The 20,200-nt window shown below is 44.1% G+C and overlaps 1 protein-coding gene across 8 annotated transcripts in view; it reads left to right on the top strand.

Moving 5' to 3' along the window:
- Positions 1–20,200, top strand: part of KLC4 (kinesin light chain 4) — a 75,068-nt gene that overhangs the window by 48,763 nt on the left and 6,105 nt on the right. For 4 of the 8 annotated variants that reach the window (XM_066624824.1, XM_066624794.1, XM_066624803.1 and 1 more), the window contains 3 exons: positions 3,426–3,493; positions 4,164–4,272; positions 6,301–6,459. In XM_066624824.1, the coding sequence (XP_066480921.1) occupies positions 3,426–3,493; positions 4,164–4,272; positions 6,301–6,459 (336 nt within the window). Of the gene's footprint in view, positions 1–3,425; positions 3,494–4,163; positions 4,273–6,300; positions 6,460–12,908; positions 12,974–13,279; positions 14,232–20,200 lie in introns of those variants that run through there. The other 4 variants (XM_066624854.1, XM_066624845.1, XM_066624864.1 and 1 more) reach the window with 4 other exon arrangements.

The following is a 20,200-nucleotide window of genomic DNA, read 5'->3' as shown; positions in this document are numbered from 1 at the left end:
CTTGCAATGTTTCTTTCCGCTGGCATTCTTGGTTTCTCTCTCATGCTATTAAAAAGGCGTAAAACAGTATTACCAGAGAGCTGCTTTCTTTTTCTTTTGCACATCTTCTGTCACATTTTATACATAAAGCATAGTTTCACAGAGCACTGGCATATGCAGCTCGGGCTTCTGCATGTTTATTTTTGAAACTAGGTCCCAGTGGGGGCTTATTCCTAAACCCTTGCACATTTAATTGCAGTCTTGGTTACCTTCCTCTGGATGATAGAGGGACTGAACAGGATGGTGATGGCTAATATTCCCTTGAGATTGGGCTACGGACTTGCTCATGGATAATAAGATAAGAATGACTAAATGCCTCTTACGTATAAGAACATAAGAACAGCCCCACTGGATCAGGCCATAGGCCCATCTAGTCCAGCTTCCTGTATCTCACAGCGGCCCACCAAATGCCCCAGGGAGCACACCAGATAATAAGAGACCTCATCCTGGTGCCCTCCCTTGCATCTGGCATTCTGACATAACCCATTTCTAAAATCAGGAGGTTGCGCATACACTCATTGGCTTGTACCCCGTAATGGAGAGGAAGCTTGGGGAGCACCACACATCCTATGCAAGAAAGGCAACAACTGAATTCTATAGGGCTGAAAGTTTGTGCTTGCTTGCAAGAAATTTCTTAGCCCCATCACCATAAAGTTGCAGTCCAAGCTCATCAGGCTGCTTAAGCCATTTCTGCTCAACATTGCGTATATGCAGTAGGGACCAAATGTGTACACCTGTGGGCTGGGCAAAAATGGGTTAAGAGTTGGTGAAAGAGAGTCATATACAAGGAGAAATAAGATTTACGCTGCAGTTCTGTGCATTTGCGCTTGCAAGTTAGCTCCATTGGAATCCAATGAAACAAATCCTACCCACGTAAGTATGGGTAAGCTTGCAGCCTGGTTTGTCCAGAGAGAAAGTTGCAGTCATACTGAGCAAATATAGTTCCTTTGCCTTTGACAGACAGTGTTCAACAAATAGAGATGCTCTAAAGGCAGAACTGATTAAGCCCATGAAACTCTCATATGTTATACTTGGGATAGCAAAAGCAGATACTCTGCTCAGGTCAAAAACAGAACCTGACAATTGTCTCTCCCCCCCCCCATGCCATTGTCACCTGGAAATGTCCTAACAGTCTGTCATTGGCTATGAACCCATCTCAGCGCCTTGTGTAGGGGCATACAGCTAGGTAGGGCACTGATCTGCCTTCAGAGCTGCAGTAGAAATGAAAATGGTTTTCCATTTACATGGAAAAGCTGTGGGAATCTGTAAAAGACTTGTTGGCAGTTCAGCTACGCCTGCACTCTAATCTTCTATTGCTCCAGCTTCCAGCTTCATACTGCAGTCAGGATATGGGAGTATATTAAAATTGACCTGTATTAAATATCTTCTTAAACTGGGCAGAAACAGAATTGCCAGCCCATTCTAAACAGATGAGGAAAACCAGCATAAATAGTTAATGTATGTTTTGGTCAACAATCGATTTAAAATTTAAATATAAGATTTTTAAAACATAGTATGACCTCTGAGTAGCCTATTTTCTGAGTAATGAGCAGTCCGTATATTTAATTGGATGACAACACTCCTTGGGTTTCCAATACAGTACTCAAAACTAGGGTATCCTTGTCACCCAGCTTTGCTGTATTCTCCAATGCATTCAATAATTTTAGCAGTGGTCTAGGTCAGCAGTCTCCAAATTAGAGCTCACTGTTCCACTGGGTAGCCTCCTTTCTGCCTCTGATCGTCCCCAAAATTTGCGCTAGCCAACCACATCTGCCTGGAAATCTGGACGCAAAGCCTGCTGGGGCAACAGAACATGGAAGCGACTGACTGGTGCAAAGTTTGGGAACAATAGGAGGCAGAGACAGTAGGCTGCCTGGCAGAACGGAAAGCTCTGTTCACATGAGGAAGGGTTGTCATGGGCATCAGCTTTGGCCCGCGGTCCATGATTTGGCACCTGCTGGTCTAGGTCATGACTTGCTTGGAACTCCCCAGATATCAGGCCTGTCAGGGAACTAGCTGGTAGAACTCCTTTTCAGAAAGGATTTTAATCAGGAAGTTCTTCTAAGCCTGGGGAATTAATGACTGAATTGGAGTACTATGTGTTGGCTGATTGCCCCAGATAATGGTGGAGGCATAAAAAAGTGCCTGAGGTTGGGCACCATTCCAGTGGGAAGTTGTTGCAAAACAGAACGTTGCTTCTGGAGAAGGGTAGGTGGGGAGAAGGTGACATGCAGAGGTCAAAGTGCTGGAGTTTGGCTTTCTGTTTTTGGTCATGTTTAAGCAGTGCTCAAAAAACTACTTTCGTCAGATTAATACGGATTTTCATCACCTGATTCTTTTATCAAGCCTTTGTAAGGTCTCTTATGTCCATTTTACAGTTATGGGATGGTTATTTCTGTATCTGTATAAATTTGCAGACATATCTGGTTCATCCACAAACCAGTGAGCTCCAACATCCCAGAAGTTGCTGTACCAGCTTGCATATCTGTGGCTGAACTAGATGTACACTCCTGGTGTTTTTGTATGCAAACTCTGGGGCAGGCCTCCTTTCTGGGGACTGTAAAATGAAACAAATCCTAATGTGAGAACAGTCACTATCTCTATGCTTTCTCAGGGTAAACGTGTAATATGCAAGCTGGCCTGCCAAAGTATTTGCCAACCCGGGCAAATTGCAACAAGGACTTCTTTGATATATTTGCAACTCCTTCTTCTTAATTATGAGTGCGAAAATCAATGTTTACAGTTTTGGTATCTAGCTCAGCTGTGCTTTTTTTCTCTGTGCTTTAGGGATCACTAGTTTGTATATATGTGTATTTGTAAAAATAATATGAAGTGCACCTTTCATCACATCCTTCTCTGGTGAAAACAGACCTCCATATCTATAGCAATCCCAAGCTGTCAGGAGTCTTTTCATTTAGATCCCAACCTTCTGTTCTTTATGAAGTTTATCTCCAGGTCTCTACCAGTTTGATAGCCTGGGGGCTTCTGCACTCTCTCTCCCTGCATATGTCAGTGAAATGTCTGTATCCTGTAATAATCCTGTGTGTACAATGCATTGCCTCTGATAGATTCCTCCCGCCCTATTTCTGTGTAAGTCCAGTTGAATTAGCTGTATTATCTATTATACATATATAGTCTCAAAACAGACCAGTGTCAAAAGCTGGCTGAAAGTAACTGAGACTAAGTAAGTTTATATATATATTTTTATCCCTACCACACAAGTGGAAATGAGAACACAAGCTATTGCTCTTTATTGCTCTTTGCTATGTTTTGTCTGCTCTAACATAATCTCTCTCTCTCTCTCTCTCTCTCTCTCTCTCTGTGTGTGTCTGTGTCTGTGTCTGTGTCTGTGTCTGTGTCTGTGTCTGTTCACTGCCTTTTTCCAGAGCAAGCACAGAGAGAACACCCCCTATGCAGAGTATGGTGGCTGGTACAAGGCCTGCAAGGTTAGCAGGTAAGGTATAGTGTTTGCTTGGGATTCCCAACGCTCTTATATGTTTCCTTCAGTGGCTCTTCTTCCAGAAATGAACCTCCAACTCGAGTGCACACAAGAAACTTCTAAAGGTGAAAAGAAATGTGGAGGCAGGGACAAGAGAGAAATGAATTGGGGGGGGGGGGAAGGAGGGCCAAGAACTATAAGTAAAGGAGCTGAGGGGTAGCAAGTAAAGAGAAAGGAAGCAGGAGCTGCCAGTGCATTGAACAGTCCTGTTCTTGCTGCTTCTGCGAATACTCGCATTGGTGCTATGCATACATTCAGCTAGGGTAGTAGTTCTCAAACTCTCTGGGAGAGTTTGAGCCACTCTAAGTTCTTGTAGGGGTGGGGGGAGGCAGCAAGGCTATCCCCAGGATCATGTCGCTAAGGGGGGGCACAGGGACTGACATGCACTTACCAGTCCCTGCTGCAGCCTCCCGGGGGTGTGGGGAATCCTGCACTTCCCTCAGCAAGGCACAAGTAACTCTTCTGGAACATCTTGTATAATTCCAGGTATAGTAGTGCTTAATCACTAAGCTGTCAGTGTGACAGAAAGTGGGAGTTGTAGATGAGGCTCAGTGTTCAAGCTTTGGTCAAGCTATGCAACGGGTGCATTAGCTTCCGTTTTATGCTTTCTTCTTATGTTTCTCAGCCCTACGGTGAACACCACCTTGCGGAACCTGGGTGCCCTGTACAGGCGTCAGGGTAAACTCGAGGCTGCAGAAACTTTGGAGGAGTGTGCAGTGCGGTCCAGGAGACAGGTAAGGCCAATTACACCGATATGGCAAGTACTGTAATGCAGTGGGAATTCTGGAGATAAAGTGTCTGTGCACATGTATATTTTCCTACCTGTGTATATGATTTGGATTTGCTAGACTTATAAGGCAATTCACTTAATCTGTGGTGAATTCGATGGGCGAAAACCGGATTAAGTAAGGGTTAGGCTCATGTAGTTCTTCACGTAATCTCCTAGACCTTAGATCTGGGAGCCTAAAAACAACTGACTGAAGTAAGATATTTTTAAATGCCACAAGAGATTGCCTAGACTTGTGGGCAGTGATAGTGATGAAGTCATAGTCTGTGTGGCTTCTGCTGGATAGTTAACCGCTCTGATTTTGTGGAATTCTTCCACCTTGTCAGCAGAAATCACTGCAAAGTAGGAAATCTGAGAAAAACAATAGATGTGATGTTCGTTTCCAAGGTACTGCTAAGTATTTGAGATGCAAAATTCTACTTAGTCAGAAATTGGACTTGAAACTGTTCTACAAATCTGTGTTCAGCCATTTGGATTACAGTTAATATATGTGTGCCATGCCTCTTAGTAAGACTGTTCAACAACATAAAAGGAAATACCTTCAGGGATACTGAGATTGCAATTTGTTTTGGATGTTCTTGATCTCTGGTGCTCTATTCTGTGTTGCCAGAAGGTGAGCAGGCCTGAGTGTATGCCCCAAGTATATCACTCATGTGTAGAATTTATCATCTTGAGAACCATATTTTTCCTTTTTCTTTTTAAAGTTTTTAGCCGTTGAGGTTATAAAGATGTGTGGGTGCTGTCTGGTGAAATAATCTGAAACCTGCCAAAGCAAGAAGAGGCATCACTCCATGACCCTCCCCTTGATTAACAAAACTAAGTAGAGGGAGGGAGGGCCAGAGGATGGATCTGTCCTAAGAGCAGAGGCTGCCGCCAAGTCCTATCCCCTCTCGCAGACCGCGGAGTCTGACATATGTCTTCTCGGTTCTGCGCCACCTAAGTAGCTGGCGCAGACCCAACTAGACCCATTGAGGCCCCCAGAGTTCTACATGGGTAAGTATGAGTTCTACATGAGTTCTACATGGGGTAAAGGAACCCCGAGCTGACCTCAAGCTGCTGCTCGGGCTCTGCAGGATACAGTGGTGGCCTTTCCGGCACTGCTGTAATATGTAGCACCATGGCAGCTTAGGATTGTGCCCTAGGAGTGTTGTCTGACTACATGAAAGACAAGGAAAGGTAGGGTCCTAAATGGGTCCTTCTGTTTCTTTTGCAACTTAATGAGGGTTGGGTACTTGGGTCAGTAGGCCAGTTGTGACATTAGCATGGACTCCTTAATAGAGTGTGGCCATGGAGTTGATGGCGACAACTATGGTTGAGGACCTTCTTTAGTGGTGGTAACTTATTAGTGTCACGTCAGTCCTAGAGATGGCTTTGGTTCCAGGGTTAAACATGCTGTGCAGACAAGGTGTGGTCATCCACGGAATTTTCCAGGGAGCATGTGATGCATCTTCCAAGGCAGAGTGGGTAAGGAGGGAGAAGATTGTTATTGTGCACTGACAGTAATAGTGGGGCTGTGGATTTGAGGCCTCTTGCCATTAGTATTGCTTCTGAAACCACATTATTGGCCTGAGTTGTGCTCTTTTGACAAGTACCTTGTGCCACATTCTTGTGTACAATAAGCCCCCAATAAATCAGAATGTACATAAATTGAAATGGCCAGCTCAGCACTGTCACTCCTGTGCAAAATCTCCCTAACAGACTCAGCCAGCCATACTTGGAGACCCAGTGTATATACGTGTTCATGTTGTGCACTTTAAGTAAAAAGGAGTAAAAATGATTGTTGGGGACAGCGTGCAAATCTTTTTATGGCACAGACTATTTATTTATTGCTTCACAGTGACAGCCAGGAAAGAAATTGTGCTGAATGTCTCGGACACTAAATAACATTGAAGCAATTTGCACTTCTCTTGCTGAGGTCAAACCTTAATGATTGCCTCTCTCTCTCTCTTTTTTTTTTTTGTCTGTCCCCTTGCAGGGAATTGACCCCATTAACCACACCAAGGTGGTAGAGATTCTAAAAGAGGGTGATGGCTCTGAGAGGAGAAGGAGCCGAGATAGCCTGGGGGGCAACGTCAAGTATGAGAATGCCACAGATGGTAGCGAGGAAGTGAGTATGGGCGTGGAATGGAATGGGGTAAGTACAAGTCCACCATCAAGAGCCGCCTAGTCCAGCCAAGAGAGGCAGAGGGCAGCAGCTCCCTACCTTTGGCCTTCAAATGCTGCCCCCTGTCTTCTCAGGGAGCTGATGGCCTGTCGTGGCATGCCCACCTTCATTCATTCTCTGCATGCTCCCTGCCCACTTCTCTTACTGCGAGTTAGCTAGACCCAGGAAAGGGAACTCTTTTTTCCCTCTAGCTCTTCCTGCTTGCTCAAAACTGTTGGGCCTTTGTCTTTTATTTTTTGGAAAGAAGGAACCAAGTCAGCTAATCCTAGCCACCCTGGTGTTCTCTACTAATATCCCACCATGCTGTTCAACCTGTCTGTTGCTGGGGTGGGATAGAGAGGAAGAACATTGTTTCCTCTTGCAGGAGATAGCTTGACTCTAGGAGAAAGCACCCAATGTGCATTGGCTCTGTTATGACCAAGATAAAGGGGAACTTTGTGGTGGGGGGGGGGAAGAGAGAGAGAGAGTGTGTGTGTGTGTGTTTTTGTGTATTCAGTGACTGAAGGCAGTGTCCAGAGGCGGTGGAATGAATGAGTGAAGACATATCTACCTCAAAGTGGCAAGAGGCTCTATAATATGAAACACAATTATCACTATAATATGAAACAAAATTTTCTGCGTTTTTGGAGGACGACCTCCTTACCTGTCCTTATCCATGTTGGCTGACCCCACCTGATCCTTTCCATTGTCTTTAATTAACTTGTTTCCTAACAGCAGCACCTCTCTTAATACAAACATTTGGAAAGGGAGATTTGGGTTGAGTAGACTTTAGGAATATCTCTGGAATAGGTCCTTAGAAATGTTCATCCTTGAAAATTACTGGACATGCTTCTAGTGCCAACAGCACTACATGAGTTGTATTAAATGGAGACAGATTCTGATGGAAAGGCACACTGTTTTCCCAGTTTGTTGGGTTTTGTTTCTGGATTTGTTTCCCCAGTTTTTTTGGAGGTCTGATCATTCCTGTTTTGCTTCCCCTTGTAAGAACTTTTCCTTTGTCCGCACCCCTCCAGCTCAGAGAGGTGGGTGTTGCCTCAGTTTTTGGGAGTGTAGCGCATGTAAATCTGACTTGGAGAAGATGTAGGGGGCAGTGTGTTACTTCCCTTGCGCGATATAGATGTAGCCATAAGTGTACTTGATTCTCTGGGATTTATCCCATGATGTGGCGAGGAGCAAGCAATGTGACCTAGATGAAGAACAGGGAGGCACTGATCATCCATTGTTTCTGTACCTTGATTACATTTAACATGCACCTGCTCCATTTCTCACTAACTCTTCACACTCAACTCTGCCTATTCTCTTACCTGCATGCGCTTCTCCATTCCCCATCTATCTTGAGCATACTGCCATGACAGCCAATCAGCACCAAGGTGTCTTGCATTCTTGATTGTGGATTGTACCTAACAGCAAGTGAAGTGACCAGCAAAGGAGAACATGAGGACCCCCTGGAGGCCTGGGAAATAGTGTTTAAAACCAGTAGCAACACTAGCTGTGCATCAGTGGTGTCACCCCCATGGCCATGCCCCTTCTGGTCTCACTCTGGCCTCATCCTTTCATGAGAACAGGGCTGACTTTGCAGACCAGCCACCAACTGTGGTGCTCCCAGGCCAGCTACCTGCCACAGCACTTCTGGACTGGCCAGCTGCCATGGTCCAGCCACTCACTGCAGTGGCTGTAGGGACCTACCTCCTACTACAGTGACTCCAGTGTCACCCCTCCCAGTTCTGTCACCCGGTGTGGTCCACACTCCCCCCCTCACCTGGCTAGTGACACCACTGTATAATACTACTGATTCCTAAAGACTTACATTCTACTCTGTGCTTCCTCAAAGAATTACACTTCTCTCTTAGAGATAAAAACACATGCAATATTTTAACACTGGTTATAGTCAGGCTTTTACCTGTGGTAGGATATCAGCTTCACAATGTGCATTACAGATATATATTTCAACAACGTGAATGCTGGTAAGCTAGCATTCCTACCCTCCCCTCAGGCTTCAGGCAAGCTTTCTACCTTTCAAAAACAAACATGTGTACTCATAGTATCTACTGTCATCCTTATCTACCTAAAATATATCTCAAACATTTTAAAAACAGTTGCAAAACTGCTCCAGGGATTGTAGGTACTGTGTCTTAGGTACAAACCAATAGACCACAGCTCTACCACAACTGTTAAACCTGCACAGCCAGTTCATCACATCTTGCCCAGTAACACAAAGAAGTTCATTTGTGTTTAACATGGAGAGGACACTTTCAACCCCCCACCCTGCTGTTTAAACATTACATTTGTCTCCATCTTTTGGTTAGTGTCACTTGCAAGCCCTGATCCCCTAAGAAAGAAAGTCTGTCCTTTGTTCTGACTCTCCTTCCTAAAAAGGGGACTGCCTATCTCTTTCCTACCCCATCTGTCTGTTGGTCTCTTCTCAAGGATTACTTTAGAGTGGACTTTGAATCCCAGTGGAGGGCCATTATTTTAGATGGTAGTTTTTGGTTACTTGTGTCCTGTGTACCTGCTCTACAACAATAGTCCTTTGTCTTAAGCTTCACTCTTGTGCTAGGTACCCCTCCCCTCTGGTTGCATGTTTCTACATCAGTTATTTTCAGTCTTTTTCATCTCACTGAGAAGGCACTAAAATAGTCGAGGCACACCATCAACTTCTGACGATTTACACTGCACTGCCAGCTCACATTCCCCCAATGGCTGTAATAATATATGCCCCTCCCCCAAACTTCTGCAGCACACCTGCAAACCATTTGCAGCACACTTATTATTGCTGTGGCATAGTGGTTGAAAATCACTATTCCAGATGCTCAAGGAGCAGCTGGTTGAGCCTTAAAAGATGTCAAAGGCATAGATCTGCTAAAACTTTCTCTCCAGTTTAAATGGAGGCAGTGTCCATGTTGAGTATCTATGCTGAAATGCCTTGGCCTTCATATATCTTAAAACAGTGCCCTAGCCTGTCCTGGCAAGGCATAGATGGAGATTAAGGAGCAGCCCCAGCAAAGGGCTAGAACTTGCAGCTGCCCTCTCCTGCAAATTCTCCCTTACTTTTGAATTTGCCACCTGAAATTGTAGACTTTTAAATTGTGCTGTGCTGCTGATCAGCTTCTCCTAACCAATAAAACAGTAGTTTTAAAATTATGTTCTACAGAGGCCTGGGGTTCTTTAAAGAAAAGATAAATTGGGACAGAAAACCCCCCAAAAGACAGCATCTCCACTACTACCAGTCCTCCTAAAACATGCTCTCTACAGGCACACATTCAAGAACATTCAAGAACACATTCAAGAAACATTTCCTAGGAATACTTCCCAGGCAACACATAGTGGGTTATTTTGTAGACATGCAGAGGTGTGTTGGCAAGTGAGTCAATACAGCAGAAACTCCCTAAAGCTAGAGAGCACAGAAACTATAACCCATCCTTTAGACTCCTTGTAGTGCTTCCGTTTAACTTAATCATCATTCCAGACACTCATATACACCACTCTATGCCTCCTGTATCACTGATTCTTTTTCTTTGATGTTGATCGCTGAAGTGTCACTATCCAAGCTGCAGTTGAATTTGGCTATTCCTTGTGCTTTGACGACAGCATAAAAGTCAGCACCTCAGTCAACCAGTCTTCCTTACTTTTGTGAGACAAAAAAGAAAAAGGTAGTACCAAACAGAGATTGCTGCAAACTACCAGTCTCTACCTACAGTTCTGGACAGGCCTGACCCAAGATTTGGCATCTGAAACTGAGCTCGGGCACTGCCCCTTCCCCAAAGGATGCTGTGCAAATTTCCCCCCAAGGCCTCCCAGTCTCCAATCACTTGCAGTCCCTCCCTCTTATCTTCTCTCTGCCATCCTTCTCTTCCTTTTCCTTCCTGCACGCTGCCATTTCAAAAGGCAGAGAGGGTGGAAGTGGGGAGAGAAGCTACAGTAGCCTTTACCCACTTCTTTTCTCTCCCTCTCTGCCTTTTGAAATGACCAGAAGGAGAAGGGCAGCTGGTACCTGAGGCTCCTTCAGGATACTGCTGCCACAGCCCTCAAACAATGGGTGGTCAGGTGGCTGACTGGACCACCAGGGACCTGTGCTGCTTCTGGGTGAAATTACTTGGTATAAGGCAGCTTCATGGGCCCTCCTGCTGTACTGAAGCAACATAGCTCAACTTGCAAGTTGCTACTGCACCTGAGCTCTATGCTTGTGTCAGGAAGAATGTATTTATGTGCGCTAACTTTTCTCTCAGTTGATTTTGATGTATCACTCGTTTGCCTGTGGATTTAAAGGCCCCTTGACCTCTCCCCCTCCCCCCCCCAATAATTTGAACACTGTGTTTGGGGATGTGTCATAAGAACAGAGTTGTAAAGGCTCTGTTAGACATACTACTTGAACTACTTGGATCTCCTAGACAGCATAGTAACTTGGCATTCCTAAGTCTATTAAAAAGCCATGTGTCATACCTTCTTTCTAAGGATACTTAATATCAAAAACGAAAGATGTGATACTTGTAGCTTCTCTTCGAAACAGCTGCTTGACTTGAGATGGGGAGGAGTATATGTTTAGTAATGGTTTACTCCATTGGCTTGATTCTGTTCTACTACTTGAATATACACACTCCCAACTTCCTGAGTAGCTCTGCCCTTTTCACAGCGATGGTAAAAGTTCACCTTTTTCTTTTTCTTTTGTGAATCCTTTTATAAGTAGGGGTCATGAATCTGAATTCTTGTAATAGGAGTCAACTCCCTGAGCATCTACCGCCTTCCTATTCCCCCGTCCTTGCAAGAGATGGGAAGCAAATGAAGATGTGGACAAGGTGTTTTTCATCAGTTTCTGCCTACCATGAGCACAATAATACTCTCTCTCATGTGTCAGCCCATTTTCAATTTAAAATGTATTGGTAGGATTGTGAGTTAGGATTAAATTTCAAAGTCGTTTGTGGCACTGCTTGTTCAAAAAGGGATTTTATAAAACATAACTCCTTCCCAGCCTTTTATTTCATAGTCCTGTCTACTGTGTGACAGTATTGTCTACTATCTATAATTCCCCTTACAAAGCTTGGAATTGTAGCATCTAATAATCTCTAATAGGATCCATCTCACCCACAATAACTCTCACTAGAATTGAGGGGGATTATAATTTCCCTTACAAGCAGCTACGAATTGTCACATGAGCCTCCTTTGTCATCCTCCACACTCTGCTTCATCCACTGAACTTAGATACACAGAGGGAGGGTGATGCTCATAATGGACTTTGATTTCACAGCTGTTGTTGCAGTGCAGTGCTGTCCGATGCAGTCTCTGGTGCTGGTGGAACTGTACCAGTGTCCTCTTACAGCATCCACGCTTGCTATGAACAGCCGCTGATATTGAACCAAAAGACCATTTATCATAAAATGGCATTATAAAATCCAACTCTATTATTTTTTGACATTAGAACTATTTCACGAGAAAACTGGAAGTAGCTTTAGATCAGAGTTAAGTGCTGCATACAGCAGTGCTGAAGACATCAGAGGGGGCTGTGAGTCCCCCAGATCCTGCAGGAGGCCAGCACTGCCCTCCAGGTAGATAAAAAAGCCCCTGGGTTCCCATGGTGCTGCAATCACTGCAGCACCGTTGGAGCACCCATTTCTGGGCCTCTCCCCTTAAATGCAAATGGCCCATTTCCAGTTTCCCTGGTGGGTCATGACCCCCCAGTTTGGGAACCACTGGACTAAAGGCTTAACTAGATTTGATAATGATCTTTGATTGCTCATCTCTTTAAATTTAAACAGATAGTTGCATGAGGCCCCAGGTCAGATTTAAACCTCAGCAATGGAAAAGTGGGCTGATCCTTTCCCCTAGCACTGTTTTCCCAATTGAGATTGTCACCCTGCAGCTACTGTTTGCCCTGTAGGGGATGCTAGGAATGTGAGCCCATTCCCCTTTCAGGGAGGTTTTTTGTTTTGTTTTTAAACATGGAAGAAGCATTTGGAAATGTCAGTCTCCGGATTCTATCTGAAGTGATACAAACCATTCTGCCATCACCAGAATTCACCTCCAGAATTCCAGAATGCAACTCCTTCCATTGCATGTGTAGAACCAGATAGTCCCTGAAAGCTAGTCACATTGATGCAGAGTGAGGTGGCAGAATTCTAGGTTGCAGTTTGCTCTCTCTGGGATGTTCTCATTTATGCCACGCAAAGGACTTCTATCACGGGGAAGCATTCAAAAATATGTCTTCACCAGGGTCTCCTTTTGTAGCAGGCTTGAAGCTGCCTTCTCCATGCCACAAATGCACTCCAATCAAAGAGAATGAAGGTGGATTCTGGAATGGAGCAAGACAAATGTGTGCTCTTGGAGAAATGCCTTTTCCTTTTCTTAGCCTTTTCCTGTATGCCAAACCCTCTCTCTTTCTTGCCCATCTGTTTCTTCCCCACCCCTTCATTTTGGACCGGCGGCAGCAAGGGACATTGGAATAATGGAGGAAGCTTTTCTTATTCAGCGATGCTTTCTGTCCATCCTTATGGTAGGGGGCATAATTACTGCCATAAGATTCCTAGTGGTCCAGCATGTGATGTTTCCACCCAGAAGCATGACTAAGCAAAGCTATATGTTTTGAAGCACCCTTTATCCAACCACACATCTTCCCTCATTACCTTAAAAAAAAGTCTACCCCCTATTTAAAGGGTAGCTGTGTGTTTCCAGCCTTCTGCAGTTGTGTGTTCTCCATGCCTGTACTGTTGCCTGTCTGTTCCCTCCCTGCCGCTCACCAGGGTTATCATGAATCCTCACTATGGCCTTGTAAATTGTGTCTCTCTCCTCTGTGCACTAGGCTTAAATGCCTCCTGAGAACTCCTTTTTCCCCCTCTTCACCACAATCACCTGGATGCTTGTGCCGTACCTTCTGACTTTTTCCTCCAAACCATCCCCTTCCTTCTGCTGTTCCTGCTCTCCTCAGCAAGGACTCCACACCAGTCCCCCAACCTTCTATCCCAGTGAGCACCGAGGAGCAGAGCGGCGGCACCTGCAGAGGAATTGTTCAGCTGGCTGCACACGGCCCTACTACTGTATCAACTAGCAAGAGAGCAGGAAGAACCTCAATGGAGCTGCTACCTTGTTCCCGTTCCCCCCCACTTTGCCACGGCAGGACTTTAGTCTTGTAGCTTCCTCCATTCTCTGTCATAATGGGGAGCCTGAATGAAAGGTTTCTGCTGTCTAAAAATGTCCTTGCTCCCCTCCCTCTCCAGTGCCCTGCTAATTCTGGGCACCACCCCATACACAGTTGCACATGGTGTGTGTCCCCCTTGCCTTTTAATATTCCTCAAAGATTTTGCTTCCTCCATGGTAGCTCTCTGCCCCTTCCTTGTCCTCCTCACTGCTTCCTTTTCTTTGTTACTGGGGCAGAGGGTGAGGTGATTTTGGGATGTGTTTCCTATCCCTAGCTCCAGACTGTAGAAAGACAAGTGGGCTGTGCCCAGTTTTTTCCGCTGTTATCTGATCATGTGTGTAGTATTACATCAAAATGGCATTTTGTATGCCGACTGCTGCTGCTAGGTGCCTGGCTGCCACCTGATTTAGTACTTGGATTTGAGGCCGATATAAGTGGAAAAGTAACTCTACCCTTCTCCCAATTATCTCAGTCATTTTCAGCCTATCCTGTTGTCCCCTATGAACAGCAGGATGGGGCATATTGTTGCAGAATACAGGAGAATGTGCCAAAGCAGAAGTTGAAGGGATGTAGGCATGAGCTTATAACCTCCTTTCTAGGATCGTATTGCTACTTGGCTGGACGTAGGCAACCTCCTGGACAGAATGGAGGCAGTAGAGGTGTCCCGGTGACAGCAATAGGGATAGTCAGAGAGGGTAAGTTATCATATGATTTTTCTAGTACTGGCCTCTTTGGGCTGTTTTTGTTGTAGCACTTCAGGATGCCTGAATCTCAGAAGCAAATGCCTCTTCAACTATGAACTGGGAAACTCTTCCATTTTCACCAGAAAAAGGAGTAACTCGTGGCTTGGCTGCCATTGCTTTGTTTGCCACTCCTCTTGTTGAGGGGGAAAGCAGCTGCATATTTACGTCTCTTAATTTATTGTCATAATTGTGAATTTTTAATCATACTGTTTGCTTAACGCTGGAGATCACAGGGTTCCAGCCAAATGCCCCAAAAGAAACACAAATGCACAGAAAATGGGTGTATTTAACTGATTAAGATAGCAAGTGTAGGTGCTACTTATTTAGAAGCCTGGTGTGTAAGTGGAAGGGGTAATTGGAACCCTGGGTCTTGTACAGTAAGGATGAAAACAAAGGCTCTTGCATGCAGGAGGGCAAGGAGACAGGCAGTCACAGAAGGTCCCAATTTGAAAGGTGTGGGTAGACTGGGCCTCTGGAAGGTTTTCATGGTGGCGGGAAGAATGTAATTTGGGGATGCCGTAGTCTGTAGCAAAAGTGAAATATAAGTGGTTAGAGGCACGGTGGGGGCCACATGACTGAAAGCATGAGGACCTGGCTGTTTAGTGAGTGCTGTGGGTAAGGAGGAGGCAAGAGATTGTTCCCTCAAGAATTAGGGCGTAGGAACAGACTTGCAAGGTGTAGTAGCATTACTTATGTGAGGTGGGGATTTCAAGTTAGTTGGAATGTGAATGGGACACCTGGGCTAAAAACTGAATGGAGAGTGGGAAAATAGCAATTAGAAGAAGAGAGTTGTTACCTCTTCTGTGTAGCAGAATAGAAGAAAAGCTAGAGGGGCTGGGGATGTATTAGGGGAGAGTCTGCTAGTACATAGATGGTCTCATGAGCCATAGGGGAAGTGGATATCAGGTTTTCTAGGCTGGGAATCTGATCTCTAAGGGGGACAGTACCTTCCTCGTTTGCATAGGGATCAATAGTCAATGTATGGCTCTTTTCAAACTTCTGAAGGTGAAGGTGTTTTGAACCTCCTCCTGGGCATGCAGGTATGAGGAAAAGCTTCCCTTCAGCTCTTGTACTGTGCACAGCTTCCGTTTCTGTTTGATGTGGTTCAGTGTCCTTGTGCATATAGCTAGTTAGCACAAGTTAAAAAAACTTGTTTAAAAAAGGCTAGGTATGTTTATAATTATAGTTAGGTCTAGGTATTAAGTAACATATGCAACCTTTTGGAGAAGATGAAACAAAATAATATGCTATTATCACACTGGGCTATTCCTTATGAAGCAGCAGGAAACAGATCAAGATGGGCCAGTGGCCTGACCTAGAGAGGATGTTCTTAGGTGGGGTTGTGAACCAAGGTGGTTTGAAGACACTGGGCCTAAATGCCTGTTTTGGCCCTTTTGGAGAGCCATTTGCAACTGTAGTGAATTTTTATTTTTTTTTGGCTTTTTTTCCTTGGGTGTTTCAGAAAAAAAGGTTACTTGTGCATGTCTGGGGTAGGGCAACTGTTACCGCAGGTAGAGAGAATTACTGCCTATCCAAAAAATGACAGAGGAGATCATTGCTACCAACCTGGTTGTTTACACAATCTTTGGTTTGGTCCTGACCAGGGTGAGAGGTGGGGACTGTTCCAGGATGCTATGAAGAAGCCTCTTGAGCTTGTCCTGGAAAGCTATTCTCAATGCCTGCCTACAAAAAGCTCTACTGGCTGCTCAGATCTGTATTTGGCCTTGCATTGGGCTGTACAACAAGTCTTTTTTATGGCACTGGGTAAGAGTATTGAAAGTATGTTCTACTCTCCACCTTTGACACGTACTTGGAGCTTTCCTTTTATGTTGTGAACTAATTAACCTTCAATTAAAGACAGAAGGACCTGAACCCTTGCTTCCTTGTGCCTGTTTTTCTCCATGCTATTTTGATGAAAAGTGTTGCTGTCTCTTCCTTCCAAGCATACATCTTTTTGGTCTTCCACACACACCACATATTGTGTTTCTGATTTCTTGAGTAAAAGACCAGGAAACAAGCGGTAGATGTGAGTATGTGCAATGTATGAATGAACCGCCTCTGCGTGGCTGTGGTTGAGAGAGAGAGAGAGAGAGAGAGAGAGAGAGAGAGTGCAGCCTGCCTGTTGAAAGGAAATGCTGCTTGTTAAGAAGTAGACATGTATAATCACACATTCAAGCTGAAGCTTCGAGATCTGATTTGCAAAATGGTTGCTTACTGATATGGCTTGGTTTTCAGTTAGTCTAAGAATCTACACTCTAAGGGCAAATGTGGCTTAATATTCCCTCGGATATTATGAAAAATAAATTGGAATCATTTATCTGGGAAAGCAGCATGAATACAATTGAGATTTCAAGTTCTGGATTCAAGTCCTGTTTCCTGCTCTCCAAGCTAATTCAACTTGTTCAGTGTGATTCACCAGGACTACACACCCTACGAATAATACTTCTCCTCCCCTCACTCACTGCTAGCTACCTAACTGCTGGAAAGAGAAAACTGTAGGAAAGCTAAACAGAACCGCTCAGGTGTTTGCAGCCAGACTCATGCTGCCTGCCAAAGGAATATTATGCCTTGAGGGAGACAGGATAGGTGATTTACATGTAATAAGATACAAAATAGGATTGCCAGGCTGGATCTGCTCGGCTGTAGATTGCAATTGCCAAATTGGTCTTTAAAAAAACACCAAGCACAGAGAAGTTAAATGGTGTTTTCAGTTGGACTATGTTTGATGATTCAGCTGATGAAGCTTTTCTCAGCATAGAGACGAAGTGATGGGAAAAGCTTCATCTGCTAAATTCCTTCCTCTTGGGCAGGAATACAACATCCAATTTTGTTTGCAAGCTTCTGTGTTTCAATAAACTCTTTTAAAAAAGGAAAATTCAGGAGAATCTCGTATGTATAGAGAACAAGGTAAGCTACCACTGACTACAACGACTTTCGTTGCTGTTTTTATTTATTGCCAGCCTTTCAAAACAAAATGGCTTATTGCAGGCTTGAAAATTCTAAAATGAAGCCTATTCAAAAACAGCTTGCATGCTTCTGTGTTGACCCAAATTATCCATGTACATATATTTTTTGCCTATTTTGTAGCTGCCAAAGTAATCAACAAGTGCAGCCAGCTCAAATGTTGCAGAAGACTATAATAAAATGATGTGCTCCTAATCCTAGCAGTTCAGAGATTTGTAGGTATAAGCCAGATGGGCTTATTTCAGAGCAAAATGGCTGACTTCTATCTATGTTTTCATCAAGCTGGAGAAGATCAGCTGTTCCTTGTAAATCCTTCAACATGCTGATGACAGCCTTATTCCATTTGTTGCATCATAATTGCAGCTGACAGTGGTAGAACATATAAAATTGCTGTCAGGGAACAGTTAGCATTCTGTGAACAATGAGTTGCTACCTTGTAGTAAGATACAAGAAGAAAAGTCAGTTGTGTTTGCTATCCCTTGACCCAAATGTGGGAACTTTCCCCAATTTACTTCATTGCTTTTAATCTGTCAAGAGTAGTCTGGTTGGGCAGATATTTAACTTTGGTGCTTCAGCTCTGAAGAACACGAGTTTATTTAATTTCTAAAAACCCCATTGTGAAATCACTTGATGCTAGAACTATGAATGACTTCATTTCCATCACCAACACTTCATGATGGGCTATATTAAGAATTGCAGAAAGATCCAGCAGAATTAGTAGTATAATAGCTGTTGCTAGAGGGAGATGATTGGCCATGCATACAAATATAGTTTGTCATCCAAATGGAAAGCCAAACCGTCAGAGTTTTGGAAAAGTGAATGTTTTCAAGGTGTGTTTGAATGATGGCCGCTCCCTCTGTATCTTCCTCTCAAAAAAGAACACTGGATACAGAGTGACAGCTGCCAATGGAGATTGTACAAGAACTTCCAAAGTAAAGGACCACGGGTTTGACAGCCTCTAGCACTGTGCCCTCCCTGAATTTGAGCATTCATTACCGCAACGAATAAAGCATGGTTTGTCTCCTAAAGGGTTTCATCAGCCAGGATGATTATCATTTGACTTACAGTCCTCACTCTATGTTAAAGCACACTCTAAGAAATGAGGGAGAGAAATTGAAATCAATTCCAAAAAGAAGACAAGACTGAACTCCACATATTTCAAAATTCTAATAAGGCACATATAGATTGTCCCAAGGTGTACATGCAGCAAAAAAAAACCCTGCCGAGTGTGAGCATGTTTGCTCTTTTCCCCCCAGCGCCTTTGGATGGCTCTTTACAGATGCAGTTGCACCAGAAAAGTGATGTTCCCTTGGAGTGTCATATTACTTTAAAAATTACCCATACTATAGTTTGTTTCTTCTTTTGCTGCATCTGCCTCCATAAACCAGGAGTTGTAAGAGAGGGCATGTGGGAGTCACCTGCAGTAAAGGTCTGTGGAAATATTCCCGAGCGAGTTATGGGATCCAGTTGATTCAAATTTCTGGGATTGGACCAAGATTCACTAATGTGAATATGTGGAAAAAAAATTGATGCTTTAAAAGATAATCTGGCCATGACAACATTGTGATTTCTAGAAGTCCAGTCCCTGGTTGACCTGTTTCCAGATCAAGCAAAAACTCAGGCATCTCAAAGGCAACATCTTGCCATGTGTTGGTGTACAAGCATGGGCCATTAATAGCTGTAAAAGATATTTGTATGGTTGACATGGAAGCCTGAATGTCTTGAGCCTACTTTGTCTTATTTGCTGATGTCTCCCCAGAACAGTAAGTTGTGAGGTAGGCAAGAGCACAACACCACCACTCAAATCCTGATCCAACTAGGAACTGGAGAGCAATCAAACAATTAATACCCAATCAGAATCTGAACCTCTCACAGGTCACCACATTCAGAAAGATCCACTAGATAAAAGCTGCACCTAGATAGCTCTTAGACATTAAAGCCTTTTGTAGGTGGATCCCTTACTCCATATACATGTGGATGACATTTAACAACTGCAGTCTGATTTTTTTTTCTCCACATTATACTGTGAAACAGTAGCTGTAGAAAAAGGGCAGGTGAGTCAGGCTCCCAAATAGTAGCATGTGGCTTGACCTAATTGCACGATGAGTTCTTGTTATTTTATGGATTTATCTCTTGCACTTCAATGCCAATATTTCCAATGTGGCTGGACATGCCAGTGCCACAGCTCCTCCTGGAACAGCTAGTGGATAAAGTACCTGCCTTAGCTAACAGAGCCCTGTGGTTGGTGCTTACATATGTTATCTTGCTGCCACATGGAGCCCTGACCATAAAGAAGAGAGATAAATTAAACTGCCAAGATATAAAGTGGGCTTAATTAGCCTTCACACCTAATTGCCAAAGTATTAAGTAGGATGAGAAAGAAAAGGCCTTCCAAAGAGAGAGGGAGAGAGCCTGATTTGCACAGGGGCTTGATTGTTCATTTTGGAAGCTAAGCATGGATTCTATGAGTGTGTGAATGAAGGAAAAAGAATCTTCTGTGACGCCCATAATCTTGCATACAGTTGAATCAAGTGTGAATATCAATTCCCAACATTCTGAACATACAAACTGCCATTGGGCCATCTAACTCAGTATTGTCTATCCACACTGCCTTGCAGTGACCTTCTAGGGTTCTAGGGTCACCCTTTAGAGTCCTGATGAAATAGAACCAAGAAGGAAGCTAGGAGCAGATTTGATTCTGAATGACGAGGTCACCATAGGTGGGAGACATGTTTAGCTCTTGGCCAAGTGGTGCTCCTGCATGTACTCCTTCCTTAGAAATAAGGGAATGGCTACTGTTCATTCCTGAGGGATAAAGTAAAGCACTGTACTTGGGACCATTGTTGCAATAGGTGCAAAGCCAGCCCCCCTCCCCATC

This window comes from Tiliqua scincoides, chromosome 1 (genome assembly GCF_035046505.1).
Source record: "Tiliqua scincoides isolate rTilSci1 chromosome 1, rTilSci1.hap2, whole genome shotgun sequence".
Classification (NCBI taxonomy): domain Eukaryota; kingdom Metazoa; phylum Chordata; class Lepidosauria; order Squamata; family Scincidae; genus Tiliqua; species Tiliqua scincoides.
The sequence above is the reverse complement of the archived record's forward strand: the minus strand, read 5'-3'. Positions and strand labels throughout refer to the sequence as shown.